The 17,495-nt window shown below is 36.6% G+C and overlaps 3 protein-coding genes across 5 annotated transcripts; 2 read left to right on the forward strand and 1 right to left on the reverse strand.

Moving 5' to 3' along the window:
- Positions 1 to 847: 847 nt before the first annotated feature.
- LOC149000211 (putative fructokinase-4) lies at positions 848 to 5,375 on the forward strand. The gene is made up of 4 exons (XM_089139610.1): positions 848 to 1,365; positions 2,637 to 2,969; positions 4,803 to 4,919; positions 5,089 to 5,375. Exons 1-4 carry the CDS (start codon positions 958 to 960, stop codon positions 5,215 to 5,217), a joined length of 987 nt encoding a protein of 328 aa, XP_088995736.1. The 5' UTR covers positions 848 to 957; the 3' UTR covers positions 5,218 to 5,375.
- On the reverse strand, positions 5,263 to 11,443 carry LOC149000212 (uncharacterized). The gene is made up of 7 exons (XM_089139611.1): positions 11,246 to 11,443; positions 10,741 to 10,850; positions 9,410 to 9,559; positions 9,060 to 9,298; positions 8,058 to 8,168; positions 7,933 to 7,977; positions 5,263 to 6,748 (listed from the first exon to the last, which is right to left on the reverse strand). Exons 1-7 carry the CDS (start codon positions 11,346 to 11,348, stop codon positions 6,589 to 6,591), a joined length of 918 nt encoding a protein of 305 aa, XP_088995737.1. The 5' UTR covers positions 11,349 to 11,443; the 3' UTR covers positions 5,263 to 6,588.
- Positions 11,444 to 14,461: 3,018 nt separating this feature from the next.
- Positions 14,462 to 17,210, forward strand: LOC149000213 (putative calcium-binding protein CML18). 3 transcript variants are annotated; one of them, XR_016170862.1, is made up of 2 exons: positions 14,462 to 16,741; positions 16,822 to 17,210. XR_016170862.1 is itself a non-coding variant. In XM_089141023.1 (2 exons), the coding sequence occupies exon 1, from the start codon at positions 15,143 to 15,145 to the stop codon at positions 15,632 to 15,634; it is 492 nt and encodes a 163-aa protein (XP_088997149.1). In that variant the 5' UTR covers positions 14,462 to 15,142; the 3' UTR covers positions 15,635 to 15,660; positions 16,576 to 17,207. The 3 variants fall into 3 exon arrangements, 2 of the variants coding, with proteins under 2 accessions (XP_088997149.1, XP_088997148.1); XM_089141023.1 differs by having other exon boundaries at positions 14,462 to 15,660; positions 16,576 to 17,207; XM_089141022.1 differs by having other exon boundaries at positions 14,462 to 15,660; positions 16,573 to 17,205.
- The last annotated feature ends 285 nt before the right edge of the window (positions 17,211 to 17,495 follow it).

The raw sequence follows: 17,495 nt of genomic DNA on the forward strand, positions 1-17,495 counted from the left end.
AATAATTATTCACTTATGAAATTTAAAGTTATCCAATAAATCCACGGGACACCACGAGAAAAAGATCATTTTGATAGCAAACTTCTTAGCATAGATCAGAAAGATTTTATCAATACTAACATAATTGTAGCAATCATTTTGATGGTGTCATTTCAGAATGATATCGACATTCAATACAAACCCAAATTCATTTGTTTCGTGCCGTTACTATACTAAGTATCAAGCAATAGGTATGGAATGCCATTGAAAACCGATATATTATGATTCATTTATATAATTTTCTTCATAACAATACGACACCTTATACCAAATCAATTTTGATAAACGATACATGTTATCAAGGATTAAAGTATCTCATAGTATGATACTAGTGGACATGTATCCGTATTGTATCCAATTGATACAATACATATCAATACTTTCCTTTTTTTTTCTTTTCAAAAACATATATTAAGAAGTACTAAAATGTATTGACGGATACAATACTCGCCATAATTAAGATGGATAAAGTTCTTAAAATTACCTGACAGATACGATACTTACATCTTAAATGTTACGAACTTAAATCAATGCCCAATGCCCAAGAAAGGTTCATTGCTGGCAAAGCAGTTTTTATTTTTTATTTTTTTCCTTGAAAAGAAAGTTAATTAGGTAGAAATAATGATCACCCACTTGTGATTATTAAATAAGCAATCTCTTTTTGTTCAAAATTTTTTACCAATCCACGCCAACCAAAGTCGACTCTCCACCATCACCACCTTCCCCTTATTTTCCTTTTTCTTTTTCAAATCTCACAAAAACCCTCTCCCCCAGAAACTCATCTCTATATAAACCCTCCTCCTTCCCACATCCATTTCTCTCTCTCCCTCTCCTTGGTTCTCTCTTTCTCTTTCTCTTTCTAGCTTTCAATCTCTTTCTCTCTCTAGATTTCTATCTCTTTCTCTTGTTGCATCACCAATGGCGCAAGCAAACGGAGATGCGAAAGTCAACCTGATCGTGAGCTTCGGAGAGATGCTAATCGATTTCGTCCCCACCGTTTCCGGCGTTTCACTGGCGGAGGCACCAGGTTTCTTAAAAGCCCCAGGCGGAGCTCCGGCGAACGTGGCAATCGCGGTTTCACGACTCGGTGGTAAATCGGCTTTCATGGGGAAACTCGGTGACGACGATTTCGGCCGGATGTTGGTTGGTATATTGAAAGATAACGCCGTGAATGTTGACGGCGTCTTATACGATCAAGGTGCAAGAACAGCACTAGCTTTCGTGACACTTAAAGCCGACGGTGATCGAGAATTCATGTTTTACAGACACCCGAGTGCCGATATGCTCTTGACTCCGGCTGAACTCAATCTCAATGTTCTTAAATCGGTTCGTAACTCGCTTTCTTTCTTTCTTTCTTTCGTTTTTCATTATCTGGATCTACGAAAGTCTTCTCTTTTCGGTATTTTTGATGATTCTCCCAGATCTGAAATGATTAAAATGGTATGTCGTTCCAACTGTTTGGGACCCACTATATTTAGACTCCCGGATCAACCACCCGATCTATATGTCGGTTTGGTCTATTATGACTTGACTATTTAGATCGACCGGCCGGTCTAGAAGTTGGTTCCTGTTTGGGTGGACCAGATGGTCTGGTTTCACCGAATTTGGATTAGATGTCTTTTTCATCTAGCTGGATGATTGATCGTACACGTTATAAAGTCATTTGGACAAAATGGTATATCGCCACATCTTCTGGAGTGGATAGAACCCTTTTACACTTTGCGCTTCAATGACTTTTAAGTTGCCACCTAGGTATACATTTGCCCTTAGTTGGCAATAAAATTTGGTTGACACTTTTACCCTTCATACCTAACCATTTATCATTTATGATCTAGCCTAGGATGTCGATGGTTCGGTCTAATTCAATTTTTAAGTTGAATTTTTTCAGTTTTGGCTTAAAGGCACCAAACCCCGACATAGACCATTAGCAAAAATTCAATTTTAAAAATATTAAAAAAAAAAAAAGACTATAACGGGTTGAGTTTTTTAATGGTTGGATTTCATTTTTGGTCCAAAACTAATAAGACTTTCAATTCCCAATTTGCATCCGGTCCAATTACTCTCCGATCTTAAGAATTCAATTTGATTGGCCATTCCAAGAAGAAGGTGATTTTTGGTAATTTTAAACAAAGCCAAGAGAATTGACTATTACTGTAAATTCATCGTAAAATACCATGTCTTGTGTTCATCAGTACACTTTTATGTCAAACAAGTAATTGAGAAAATTTAAAAATCTTGAAAAATATTGAAATTTTTAATTTAAGATTAAAACTTTAATCACAGCTTTCTAAAGGAATTTTTTTTCTTTCTATTCATGGATAACATGTCTCATTTGAAATATTATTTTTTCCTTTCCTATCTATCTACTTCATTATTTTAATGATAAATAAATAAGACAATTTGTAATTAAATATTAATGCTTTTAGAAAAAGAATGCTGACCGTGTGGTCCTCGTGCGGGCATGTTGATTTATTTTTTGGTATTTAATAAAAATTTCCGTATATTCCCATGCGTGCTTCTCTATGTTGGTACAGGTGGCACGCAATCAGATAGACAATCTCTTACCGTTGATTTGTTTTTTTTATGCTTGATGACAGGCCAAGATCTTCCACTTTGGATCGATTAGTTTAATCACAGATCCATGCAGATCCGCACATCTGAAAGCCATGGAAGTAGCGAAGGAAGCAGGTGCGTTGCTATCGTACGATCCGAATCTGAGAATTCCATTGTGGCCATCACCAGAGGATGCACGTGAACAAATCATGAGCATCTGGGAGAAAGCTGACATCATCAAAGTGAGTGACGTGGAGTTTGAATTCTTGACTGGGCGTGAAACCGTCGATGATGAAACGGCGAAGAATCTTATGCATCCAGGTTTGAAGCTTTTGCTAGTAACTCTTGGAGAGAAGGGTTGCAGATACTACACTAAGGTACGCTAATTTTCTTCAATTAATTCATTCATTAATTAATAAAAATTGTCTTAAATGGGTGGGCTCCACTAGAAGGCCCAAGCCCATCATAAATGAATGCAATCGGGGACTTTTGAATTCCAACCGTTTTTTTAGGAACTGAGGTTCGTTTGGACCAGCTTATGTGCACCTGACTGCATTCTCAGGGGAATAGCTTTTTACCTATAATTTTAATATAAGCACCCTGGCCTCGAGGAAATTCCAACCCTTGACCTATGGGTATTCTAGTATCTAAGTTTGAGGACAAGTACCTATCACCTGACCCTCTTGCTCTCGAAGAGATTATTGAAAATTTAGAAATAGATTTTTTCATAAACTTGTTATGAAAATATTCCCAATAGAACTGCCCGAATAAGGACACAAGGCAGGAGAGCAAGGTAAAAGGGTTTGTGAGTAGGAGTAGATGGTATTTGCTCCTTATTTTGGAGAGAATCTCCAGTTGTCCAATGAGTTATAGGATTTAGCCATGTGTAATATTCTAATCTAAGGACACTTGTTGGATTTAGCTTAATTCTTAAATTAGAAAATTATACGTGACTGAATTCTATAACTCATTGAGCACTCACTGGGAGAACCTCTTCAAGTAAACGATCCAAATTTGAGCTGATGGGTTGTTCTTGAGATACTTTCACTATTAATACCATCAAGTTTCAGTTCTCCCAAGAAAAATGTCTGGTATGTTTTCCAAAAATTGTTCTTTATATCAATTATTCATTTTGAAGGAACAAAAGAATAGTCTGGTTTAACCAAGGTTCGACATGTCGGCCCGTGTCGCCGTGTCGGACCCTGGCGACCCACGGCGACACGGGCGACATGTCGCCAGGAGTCGGTCGATATTTGCAAACCTAAATATCACAAAACTAATTCCCCCAACCTAAAGTCGGTCGGATTTCTCTCAGCTTTCTCCGTTACTCGTTTCTCTGCAACTCTCGCTCCTTCCCAGCGTTACTCGCCGTCAAACATGTTCGTCATCCCCAAACCACTTGATCTCCTCGGTCCTTGGCTGAGGCGAAGATAGCTCGAATTGCTAAAGGAGTGCGATTTTGGCTCGGATCTTGTGATTGGAGTCATCGACACCGCTGCGGGATGGAATCATGGAAGAGCTTCAACGATCGGGGTCGCGTTCTAGCGAGATGGAAGGGTGATTGTGTGGTTTCGCGGTTGGTGACCTAACACGAATACTGCGGTTATCGATCCCTCGCTCATCGTGCTAATGTGCTATCCTTTACGGTTGGACTGTTCTTCTCTTTCTTGTGATTTTCTTTAGCAAATTCCTCAGCAATCAGGGTGCCTTCGCTGGTTGGAGAATGATCGAATCGAATGGTCGAAGTGTTTCGTTTAGAGATCGCGACCGATCCGCAGGTGATTCATCTTCCTTGATGGCTGCTGGTTTGGCGGGGGGGGCTCTGGTTTGGGTGCCGGAGGTGGGGGTGGAGCGTGGAGGTGGTTCTCGCTTGGGTTCCGGCGGTGGGGTGGTCAGGTGTCGTCGAAAAAGTCGATGTCGGCCACATATCGCCGATAATCGGCGACATATCGCCGACTTAATGTTAAGTCGGTGTCGCTGGGGGGTATCGTGTCGCCCTCCAGCGACACCTCGAAATTTCGCCTCATGTCGATGTGGTACCCTGGTTTTAACAAGTACCTATGGCCCGGCCTCCTGCTCTTGAAGAACAAATGAACACCAAAACTATTCTCTAACAACTTTATCAAATACATCTAAGATGACTTGTCAAATTCATCTTTCCCATTAGTCAATTTTCCTATTAACTTATGAAAATTTGTGTTGAAACATAGGATTTCAATGGAGCTGTCGATAGCTTCGAGGTGAAAGCAGTAGATACAACTGGTGCAGGTGATTCATTTATTGGTGCCCTGCTCTGCAAGATTGTTGATGACCCATCAGTAATTGAAGTAAGTTTATTCTTTTATTTCTATTTTGTATTTCTTATCAATATTTTCTTATGACAATCATTTACATTATATAGATTTTAATTCATTTACCTCTAATTAAAACAGTGATAGAAAATAACTTAGAATTTTTTTTAAAAGATTTAATGTACTTGTTGAACAATGGTTGCAGGATGAAGTGAAGTTGGCAAAAATATTGAAGTTTGCAAATGCATGTGGAGCAATTACTACCACAAAGAAAGGAGCCATTCCAGCCCTTCCCACTGAATCTGAAGTTCTTGAGCTGCTAAAACAGTCATGAGCATTTTTCAAAGCTTTGCTTCAGATTTTTGTTTCCAAGTTTCAATTTTCGATGGTAGTTTCAAATTTAGGTGAAGCTGGTGATTGTATTTTGACTATTTTACTTATTTGTCATTCATCAAATAAAGTCGAAAAGACCTGTGTGTGTTCCAATTTGATGATTGAAAGTTGTTTGTATTTTTGCTTAATTGGAATGGTCCATCAAAAAAGATAGAACACCAAATAGAGGTGAATGCAACACCTTGTTAATATTTTTTTCTTTCTATAAAAAAAGTGGTTACAAGACCCAAAAAATAACCCAAGAAACTGAAGAACACTCAAAATGGCTATATCTGCATATACAAAACTAGTCAAAAAGTGATTTTATTTACAGATACATACTCTTCCTATAATCTTTTCGAAGAGAAAGTCAGCAAGCTTTGATTAGTTCTAAACCAAGAAATTTTGTCAAGTAAATTATTGGAAGATGTGATAGATTACCCTTAACTATCAATGTTCTTGATGGCCCAATGTCAACAAGAGAAACAGAAGGGGAATGGAAAAACGCTTTACGTGAAATCAAACAATTGTTCGAAGCCAAATTTAAAAAGTCAAAGAAATCATTAAAAACAAAAATTAAACTTCTTATGTTTAATTTCAAAAGGTTGAGTGGACTTAAAAATTCCTCTTCTTGTATTGTTATCTATTTTGTGAAAATGAAAAAATCCTGTAGAAAAAAATTATATAATTTTTACATTGATGAAAAAGCCCTATATAATAAAATACATACGCTTGATATTATGAGAAACAAAGTAATGTTTTAATTGAAAATCTTTGAAATTCATACATGCTTGAAGATGCAGGAAATGAAGTTGTTCGAATGGATGACAATATACGACGATACTTCAAATATTCCTGCAGCATATTGTGAATTCGAACATCTCCATCTTCTGCATTTACATGCATGAATAAATTTCAAAATTTTCAAACTAAAACATAACTTTGCTTCTCATAATATCACACAAGGCTTCTTCACCAATGTCAAAATTGTATAATTTTTGTCTCTGAATTTTTTCACCCTTACAAAATTGACAACAATACAAGAAGAGAGATTCTTCAAGTGCACCCAACATTCTAAAGCTAAACATAAGAAGTTAAAATAATAAAAAATTAAAAATTACCAAAAAAAAAAATTAAACACCTTCAAATTTGGCTTCTCACAATTGTTTAATTTCATATAAAGCATTCTTCCATTCCCTTCTGTTTTCCTTGTTGACATCGTGTCACCTAGAACCTTGATAGCCAACAGCAATCCATCGAAACTTCCAACAATCTCCCGAGCAATGAGCTTCATTCCTGGGTTAGAAGTAATAAAAGCCCGCCCGACTTTAACTTAGAGCACAACTGCTTGTGGGTAGCATTCACTAACATCCATCTGCAAAGACCTCCATGCGTACATGCATCTCTCAAACTTCATCAACATATGAGCAAGAAACTCAGCCGCCCATGTTTCATTTTTCCCTCCCATGCTCAGATCATAAGGCACTGAGAAGCTGTTCAGGCATGTAAAAATCATCAGGTTGTGCATTAAAAATAGATCCTTTCTATTTGGGTAGAAAAAGATAATGCACAAAAGTTAATGAAATGCAATATCATTACTGAAATTGGTTCTCTTCATTAATGAAATGCAACATCTATCAAAAGTAAGAAGTTGAAACAGATAAAAAGTAACAAGAGAAAGAAGAATAAAATAGGGAAAAGACAATCTACAAAGTATGAGAGAAAAAAAAAATGCTTGCTAATGAGGAAAGAAGGAAAAACCTCCACAACCATCACTTGACTTCACATACGGGCAAACAATAACCCAAATCAATTTTAGAATACTGGTTGGCAAAAGAAACATAAAAGTATTGGACCTCAAACTCATAATGCTATCCTCCTCATAATATACTAGTGGACCGTTTACTTTAGTCCACTATGAATTTTGGGACCTTCCCATATTGCTTCCATCTCCAGGTATCATTGGTGTGTGACATTTACTGATTGCCATTTTAGTACCTCTTGGATTTATTTGTTGCATCACAAAACTGATGTTTAACATCCTTCAAAGTGTAAACAATTGGGCAATCCTCAACAACTCTTAATTTGAAATGTTGAGGAAACACTATGCATAGTGTAGGACTAGTAACAATAAATTGAGCTGAATGGAGAGAAAGGATGTAGCAGACCGTATTTAGTGGCATAAGGCTTTAGCATTTTAGACAAAGCCACATGGCGGGAAAAAAAAAGGATCAAATCAACAGAGCCCATTTAGTTGGTATAAAGCTGAATCTAAGTTGAGTTGGAAAAGCAATGGAATTTGGCACTAACGGTTACCCAATAACCAGTACGAAAATTTTTCCAATATTGCAGCTACCAATTTGTCATAGCTGCAGACTCTGTTCAATTCCTTTAAATCTAATGCTGATTGACCAAAAATTTGGTCGGGATACTCCGTAAGGTGATGGATGGGTAAAGTGCTGTCAACCAAATACCATGCGCCGAAATCAGCTATGTTAATCCTAGTAACCAGGATTGTTGTGATGTGAAGGACTTGTGCAAACCCCACAAACCCCCCCCCCACCCCCAAAAAAAAGGCTCAAGCATTCCTACTAACATATTCATTGTCAACCAGTACCACTATTAAAAAAACATAAAAAATAGGAAATGGAGAGTAATAACTGTACTAGGGAACTACCTCATTAGTTCTTCTTCCTGAGATCCTTTACCAGAGACAGTGTTCCTGCAGGAGTTCAAAACTTCTCAATCAAATGGTCATTGTATAATATATGCTTCTCTATGGATAAGATTGTGCAAACAAACCTGCACACAGAAACCTTGTAGAGACGAAGAGACTTAGTGGACAAATTATAAATAGCATCTGGAATGTGATCCCTGTCAAAAAAGTATACTACTGGATACCCCAGAAGCCATCTGAAACAAATAGAATACTGGTTATTAATGTCATAGAAAAAATGAAACCCAGGCCAACAACATAAACAAAATGGTAAAAACTGCCATAAAATTTTTTTTTTTAAAGTGCCACTTGTACAATGGCTTACAACCTGGAAACTTAATTCACTTAAAGCACAGCTGACATGAGAAGATCAGTTTATTAGTTAGCTTGCAAACCAGCTAAAGTAAAATAAGGTAAAATGATGGACACCGAGTGGCTGCAAGGCACAAAATCCATGCTCAGAGACATAAAGCACCTTGGGTGCCTTGAAATTAAGGGTATCAGTCGGTTTGGTTCCTGGACTCATAGAGATCCAAATCCAACCCAAGAACCAAGCCACTTCAAGAATTAGATCTAAATCCGAACCCACATGGCTTTGGTCAAGTTATGGTTCCAGTTTGTTTCTAGAAACAGTTTTTAATTCAGTTCTACTGCTCAGCTCAAATTCCAAAAACATCAAACGACCCCAATGCTAAAAATTCTACAAATAGAAACAAAAAGAACAATAATACATCAAATAAAAAAAATATACCCATTTTCATGTAAGATTTTAGTTCGGATGAAATGCCAGGCAGACTTCACGTAGGAATAGTTCCTGAAGAATCCTTATTACATAAATTCTAATGTATGTAAACTCTGACGTTACATTAGAAAGAAGTTCCTATCATTTCCTTAGAAAGGACATAAATCTGCAACCAACTTAAACTAACTCTGGGAAGATACATATTTCCAATTTTCTTGGCCAATCCATGCATGATATACAACTAAGGTTTATATCCCCACAATCACCATATGTGTATGGGTGGTTAGGTCTATTTTGTATCACTAGCCATAGATGTAATGGGAGACATGATAAAGAGAGAAATTACCCATTTAAGGTAGGTATGGTGACGTTTGTTTCTTGCATGCAGTTACTGAGATCGATTAACTCTGAAGGTTGAGAAGCAATGACATCCCCAACTGGTGATTTACCATCCACTGGAGGAACTTCCCCAGCACATGGCAAGAGATATTCGTTCGTTCCATCATCTGGAAATACTGACAAGAAGAATTTCTGAATTTCTTTAAGTTCTGTTGCTACCAAACTTTGTTGTGTTTGTATAACCATCTGCACTAATGATGGAAAGAAATTCTTTACTCTTATAGAAGATGGTGATGCCATGTGAAGAAATCAACATCAAGATCCATAAAAAGATGAAAACCTTTAAAAAGAAATAACCTTTGGAGGATCCTGTTGGAGATCTACAAAGTGAATTTTTGACTCTGACTTTAGGCTTGATGCTACATACTCAGCAAGTTCTCTAACATGTATCAAATAAATCATATCTTCTATAACCATCACTCTCAAATTCTGCAAGATCATTGATTCCTGAAAGCCAAATAATATACTTAAGATAGTAGCCAACAGATTAACACTCCCATTGAACCAAACTGTGAACACAAGTAATTGATGCAACTCGAAATAACAGGAACCTCTCCCCTAACAGAATTGATAATCTTAGAACCAACAAAATCATTAACAAATCACATCAACAAGAGAGAATCTAACATTAATCCAGGGAAAAGTTGTATCATGGTCCCTTTAGTCTGCATCCAACCAACAAGATGTCAATTGCGTTGATTCCATTTGAAATTTTGAATATGATCAGTTACAAACACAGTTGACAAATGTGAATCTGAAATAGTTTGCAAAAAATTCATTTTGCCATTTATGAATTCGGCCAAAGTATCAAAGTTGACTATAAAATAATTTCAAATAATATGGGGATAAATTGTTTTTGTGTAAAAAATTCGGATATTGATTTTTAATAGTTCTTTTACTCATTATTTTTAACAATCATATATCATATCTGAATAACATAAAAATTATATACAAAGTTAAATATGCCTTATTACTCATGATAGTTCCCTAGAAATTACCACTGACTAGTTCTTGTGGGTTAAAGTTTGTTAACAATCTCTCTGCAAAGCAAGAGTAAAATTGCACACACTATGACCCTCCCTACACCATGCAGTGGTGGGAGCCTTGTTAACTGGGTAAACTCTATTTTGAGTACCCTTGAAATTGAGGTGACCGCAGGTAGTTTATCCACAAAAGAATTTAATACTATCTCGCCTGAACTGTATTGACAGTTCAAGTCAATTAAAATTCAGTCGATGGCCATTTTGTAATAAGTCAAGCAAAATTCAGCATACTGAAGAATAGAAAAAAGTCTATAAACAGCCTCTCTGCAAAGCGACACTGCAATGGTGTAGGCACTATTGCTGAAACACGAAATCTCTTATCTTGTGTCATGTGAGTGTTGTTAATCTAGTGTTTGATAATTTGCCTCAATTGTTTTCTCCCAATATTTGTTCAATTGTTGCTTGAGTGCTCATTTGACTGTCACATAATCATGTAAGGGAGTGGGCTCTACCCCCAACAATACCAACCGCAAAAACTTTAATAGCAAGATATTACTCAGCATCAAGATCAATCAAGTTGCTGCTCACTATTGATGTATTGACAGTTTCCATAAAACGAAGAACTGAACTTGGTTAAAGTAGAACCTTTTGACTAAGTTGTAGAACACTACAGAGTCGTTCCTGAAGTTCAGGCAATTTTCCACCATAGTCAATCATCACTACTGGCCTTAATCCTGTACACAAGGCTAAGATATCTGTCCAACAAATAACCACAAATTACAGTTACAGTATACTCAAAGAGAGAAACAAATGTATAGTCATGAAATCAGTAGAATTCCAACTTTAGCAGCAGATAACACGAATTTTATTTTGCAGTAGACCCAAATAAATTATAAGATGCAACACAAATTACAGCTTATAGAGGGGAAAAAACACAACATTTAAGCTAGACAAAAAGGATGCCATGATACCCTCGAATTAAGCATAAACCCTAGAATACAATACAAAAATCTCTTCAGAATTGAAGGTGTGAACGTTCCTCCCCCGAAAAAAAGAGAACATCAATTAGAGATAAACTCAGAAGCAGAGGATCGTCAACAAGCATGGAGAAACATATTTCACAAAATGGAAAATAGCACAAGACTAATACCTATGTCGAGTCGACGCTTAGCTGCTGGTTTCAGTTTCCATTTGATTTGAGAAATGGAAGATTGCACCACCTTCAATGCGTCGTCTAATTCTGAAACCTCCATTAGGAATAAAATAAAAAAAGGGTTGTGCAGCGTGCTCTCCCTATCTCTCCAGTTCCTCTTTACAATGCAAGAACTAGGGCTACCAAACCTTGAGTGCTTTGAATTGCTCTTTTTCTTTTCTTTTTATTTTATTTATTTTATTTTTATTATATACATATTCCAAACCCCCATTAGGGCAAGACTTTTTTTTTTGGGTAACCCAACATTCATTCAAAGGCAATAGTCGAAGCACTCTTACAATTGATTGCACCTCAGCAGAACCATTTTCACAACTGCCATTGAGCCAATCCATCAATGTAGCATTATCTGACCTAATATGCATGCTACCAATTCCTAGGGACAAGACTTGAACTCACAATCGGCAACCTCTCTTTTCTGTTTTGGCAAAAAAAAAAAAAAACAATCGGCAACTTCTTGACTGAGAAATGAAAACTATTCCACCAACCCTCCATTGGACAATTGAATTCTTACTTACTACCCAATTTAGAACAAAATCTCTTATCAACCTTTTTGTAGATTTACTCTATATCCAACGGCTGAAATCATAATGGCGGTATGTGTAAGTATAGGGGTGTCAATTTTCAACCCAAACCGAACCGGTCCGTAACCGAACCGGTCCGTTATCGACCTGAACGGTTTGTGTTTGGGCTGAAGACCCTCAGCCCAACGTTTCTTGGCGTCCCGCCGTGTAGCCCGCTAGCCCGAACCGGTAGGCCCGAACCCCAGCCCGTTAACCCGTTTGAATAAATAAAATTTTTAAAAAAAAAAACCCTTATTCCTTACGGTTATGGCACATTAACTCATTGTTCAACTTCAACCCACCCCACGTTTTATATTCTTGAGAATTTAAATTTTAAATTTCAAAATTTTCATTATTTTAATTTTTAAATTTTACCAAAACGGTAGCAAACCCTATTTGGCTATTTCATTTAATTTTAGAAACCTACCGCCTTAGTTTTCTACCAAAAACAAAAAAGAACCCAATGCCTTAATTCGTTAATCAGTTAATCCTTACCGTTTCTGCCTTTCTGGTTTCACTTTTAGTTGTAGAATTTCTTTCACTGTTTCGTAAAGGATTTTCACTTTTACAATTTTATTTTCTCTATTCAGCTACTTTCACATTTTACCACTCTCTAGCAAATCTATTTCTTATCACAAGTAATTTTAAGTTGAGCTTTCATATAAATCTAATTTCATTGGGTGAAGATTGTAAGGTTGACCTACACATGATAGAAGAATCTAAATTTTTTATTTTTTTGGGGTTGGGGGTATTTTTTTGGGGTTTGGGGTGTTTGGATCAAGGCATCAAGCTAATGCCATAACTAGATTTACTTGGAGTCTTCTTCCTCTCTCTATCGTAGTTTTTTGTGTGAAGAGTTGAGGAAAAATAAAAATAAGTTTCAATATTGATTTTTAATTTAATCCAAACCGTTAGCCCAAACCGCTAACCAACCCGAACCCAAACCGCACCAAACCGAAACCGCACCAAAACCGTTATCTTTTAAATGAGCTGTGTTTGGGCTGGGGAGTTTTCAGCCCGAAACCGCTCCAAACCGCACCATTGACACCCCTATGTAAGTATGAGATTTTTATTTTTCTTTTAATATTTTTCTAGCCAACTCAAGCTTGCATGGTAAGAGCTCAACCTCTCTTAGCGAAGAGATAATATTTTTCGCTGATTTTCTAGCTAAAGAACCCATATTTTCTTCCTTATTAGGTCTTCATGAAATATCTATTTCATCTATTTTGATGGTTGATGTTTTTTCTGTCGTCCAAGTTTTCCCACTTAAGACTTTAACTTTTATTTAATGAAATGCTTTCTGGTTCCCGGAGAAAAGAAAAAAAAAATGAAAAGGTCATGGATTAGTTTGCCTCCACTCCAATTTAAGTTGTCCCCTTGCAACTTTTGATTCTTGAATAAAGGAAATTGCCAAAGGCTTATCTCCAACTAAGATGACCAACATGAGGGGTCTTAGACTTTTGAGTCTGGTAGAGCCAAGGTTCTATCTTGAAAACTTAAAAAATATTAAACCTTTGAATGTAATAAACTCGAGAATATTCCTTTTAGACTACTATTTTGCTATCATACTTTTTCGAACCCACCCACCGCCTCTTCTTACATTGGCTATGATGTTTTTCTTTTGCCCTGACTTTAATGAATTCCGATCATCACACACCAGTCAAGGTGCATCACAAAATCGGTGGGTCCCATAACTGAAAAATATTTAAAAAAAAAAAAATTCCATCACCCATCCCCTGGCCCCTTGTAGAGCGTGTAACATGTGGAATTATAATGACACTTTTGTAGCAGCTCAAAGCAAATATGAACATAGTGCTTCGACAACTTTAGTTGAACTTGAAATCATTAGAGATACATTATTCTTGACTCTTCTTTATGGACAATTAATTTGCATATCAATTCGGACTATTTACTTGTTACTAATGCTCTCCAAAGTCTCTAATCATCTTTAAATTGGATATATCTCAATTTAATTATAATATTTTAAAACATTCTTCTTCTTCTAATTATATTCCAAACAATGATTTATTGATTTTATTATTAAAGGTACTTGTAGATTATCTTTAAATAAATTTTAGTGAATTATACCACATTTGTTTATAAGTATTTTGAGCTAAATTCTTTCATTTAATATCTTGTTGCCACTATGGCAAAAAAACAAATCCTCTTTTCATGAGATTTTCAGGCTCTTTAGCCTGCACGTACATGTAAGCTGTTCACTTTACACGTGTCCCTTATTTATAAATTGCCTTTTATTACAAGGCTCATAATTGGTATTCTATCCTTTAAAAAGAAATTGGTATTTTACCAAAAAGAATAAAATGCTCATAATCAGCATAAAATGCGGGACACGTGTCTTCAGCTGGTCATACCTCGATTCGAACAAAGTCGATTTCAATCCAACCATCAGTATCAACACAAAACTGTATTTATCTTTTGACGGTTTAGAGATTCCAATCGGACAACCGATATAGCTAGCATACAGACACAAAAAAAAATACAGTTACCGAACGCGGGAGGAGATTACCGTACATAAACGCTGGAATTTTCAAAAAGCAGTTGACGAAGTCGCCACTCTGTCTAGCAAGAAAGACGTGCTCTGTTCTCCACTCTTCTCTCTCTCACATCACGAATTTCTCGGCCCTTTCGGCGTAACTGTTACCAATAGATGTTAATCCAAGATAGTTTAAGAAATAGAAATTTAGGGTTTTCAGACATATCGCAATCGTTGAATCTGTGTTGTTATCATCTCTTTCGATTGTCAAATCGAGACATTAAAAACCATAATTTTCCAACAATTATTCTTCTTCTAAGGTTGATATCCAGGAAAAATTGTCTTTCTTCTTCTTCTTCTTCTTCATACATTGACCCTTTTATCGCTTCTGTCTTTTTCTTTTTCCTGCTGGTTCGCAAATTCGTTGTGGATCGGTTGGATCTCGGGAGATTCTGCAAAATTATTGGAGGTAAGGTTCGCCTAGAACATGATCTGAAGAGGTTGATTTGGTATTTGGATCTCAGAAGAAGACACAAACAAAAAAAGATCAGATCGGGCCTGATTTGATTACATTGTTTGCTCTTCCGTCTCTTCTTTTGTTGGATTTGTGATAGAGGAGGAGAGAGGTCCAGATCGAATTGGTGAATTTAGGTTAGTTTGACAAACAAGAGGGATTTGGTAAAGAATTCATCTTTTCTCTAATAGGTATAGGTTGATCAAAGTGATCAGAAATTGAGAGAGAGAAGGGGAGATCGGGAGAAGGAAGAATTACTCGAGGAAATGAGCGGGCACGAGCCGGTGAAGCTCGATGACGAGCAGATTGCGGAGTTAAGGGAGATATTCCGTTCTTTTGATCGGAACAATGACGGTAGCTTAACGCAGTTGGAACTTGGATCACTTTTGAGATCGCTTGGTCTCAAGCCGAGTCAGGAACAGCTTGAAGCTTTAATCCAGAAGGCGGATAAGAACAGCAATGGCCTTGTTGAATTCTCTGAATTCGTTGCCCTCGTAGCACCTGATCTCCTTCCGGCGAAATCACCCTATACAGAGGAACAACTTCGTCAGCTATTCGCGATATTCGATCGTGACGGAAATGGTTTCATCACAGCAGCAGAATTGGCTCACTCCATGGCTAAGCTTGGGCATGCATTGACGGCAAAAGAGCTCACAGGTATGATTAAAGAGGCAGACACGGATGGGGATGGTCGTATCAGTTTTGAGGAGTTCGCTCAGGCAATCACCTCAGCTGCATTTGATAACTCATGGACTTGATCAACGAATGATCTTCATTCTGTATGGTCAGACTTCTGGGTCTTCTCTGTTGTTCAACTTTTCATTTTCACACCAAAATTTCTATTTCTCTATAATTGATTCATTCTAGTTCATAAATCTTTTTTGGTTCTCTTCAAAATTGCCTGGAATCGGCCAATGGTCGATCGGTTGTTTGTGGAGAAGGGATTACAAGGGTTGAATGGATGTATTGATGATGGGTCTTGGTATTTGAGGTTGTCAATGTCTATAGTCAAGGTTTTCTGTATATATGTAGAGGAAGATCTTGGTGTGAATGTGAACCTGAATGTCCTAACATTACCAATTCAAGTTCTTGGTGTGAATGTGAACCTGAATGTCCTGACATTACCAATTCAAGTTGATACGTACGCTATTGATTGTGAAACTTCATGCTTTGATGCATTTGCACATTATAATTCTCCTCCAGACAGCAAATTACAGTCAATTTGATTAACTAGATTTCATTTTTTGATATATGTTTGGTTGTCCATGATGAACTAAATATTAACATAGCACACCAGATCAGAATGTGTAGGTCTTCCCAATTCCCATGATTGATATTCTCTAGTGTAGTTCAACTGTCTAGAATTACTAGGTTTTCTGATGGACAAACACTTCAATAGGTTGATTTTTCTGACAAAATTAATGGCAACTCCATGAAATGATCCCCTGTTTGCTTCATCACTTCATTGATGGTCATACAAAGTGAAGGCTAACACCAGATGCACGATTCTTCAATTCTCTTTGGGGTAACATAGAATTGAGGAACTCTTTTTCCCTTGATTCTGTTTTACTAGCCGATATGTGACATGGTTATGAACTTCTGGTAACTCCAAAACAAGAAGGTTTGGCCTTCACAGCTTATTTTTTGCGTTTGATATCAATGCAATCACTCCAACTGATTCCTTTCATTATGCCAGAAGAAATTGATGTGCCATGGTTATGGACCTTATGGTAACTCCAGAACAACAGGGTTTGGCCTTCACTGCTTCTTTTCTTACATTTGGTATCACTGCAATCTCTTAAGCTGATAACTTCTGCGCTTGAAGAAAATGATGCGCCATGGTTACGGCAACACCAAAACAACAGGTTTTGGCCTTCACTGCTTCTTTTTTGCATTTGACATGAATACAGCATAACTGATTCCTAGCTTTCTTTGTTCTTTTCAGAAGTAGAATCTCCTTTATGTCTATGGCAGTCAGTATGAGAGCGATGTTTTCTGTAGCTATATCTATAGATATAAATTGTTAATTGTAGATGTTTCTGCATCTAATTTTAGCTATACATATTGGAGAGACGGATGTTTTCATTGTTATATATCCTCTAACTGAGAATGTTTCTGCGGCTAACTTATAGTTATGAAAAATATAATATTGGCTGCTAGCATCTAACTTCTAGCTATTTATATTATAACAGGATGATTTCGCAACTATATATCCTTTAGCTGTTGAAAGTATATTTGCAATTTTTTAGTGGTTACCAAATATCAACAAAAATATAACTGCCATCTAACTTCTAGCTACACATTTTAACGACAAATAGCATATGTCTGTGTATGTTGACATTTCGAGATATTTTTAACAAATGTCACCATTGGTGCTTAATGATGGCATTCAGAAATCATTCATAAATGCCATTGTATTAGTTAAAAGGTAGTTATATTGTTTATTTATTTGTGACATTTGTTAGTAAATGTCACCAGATATTTGTAATCGTCCTGAAAAATATCACACACGTTAGCAACATTTGTTCAATAATGCCGTTTGTAATGAGTACATTTTTTTTAATCATTTTATATTTAATCAAAAACCTATTTAATTGAATACAAATAATGCATCCATTT

This window comes from Hakea prostrata, chromosome 11, assembly GCF_041222555.1.
Source record: "Hakea prostrata isolate BN-2017 chromosome 11, UWA_Hpros_2, whole genome shotgun sequence".
Lineage (NCBI taxonomy): Eukaryota > Viridiplantae > Streptophyta > Magnoliopsida > Proteales > Proteaceae > Hakea > Hakea prostrata.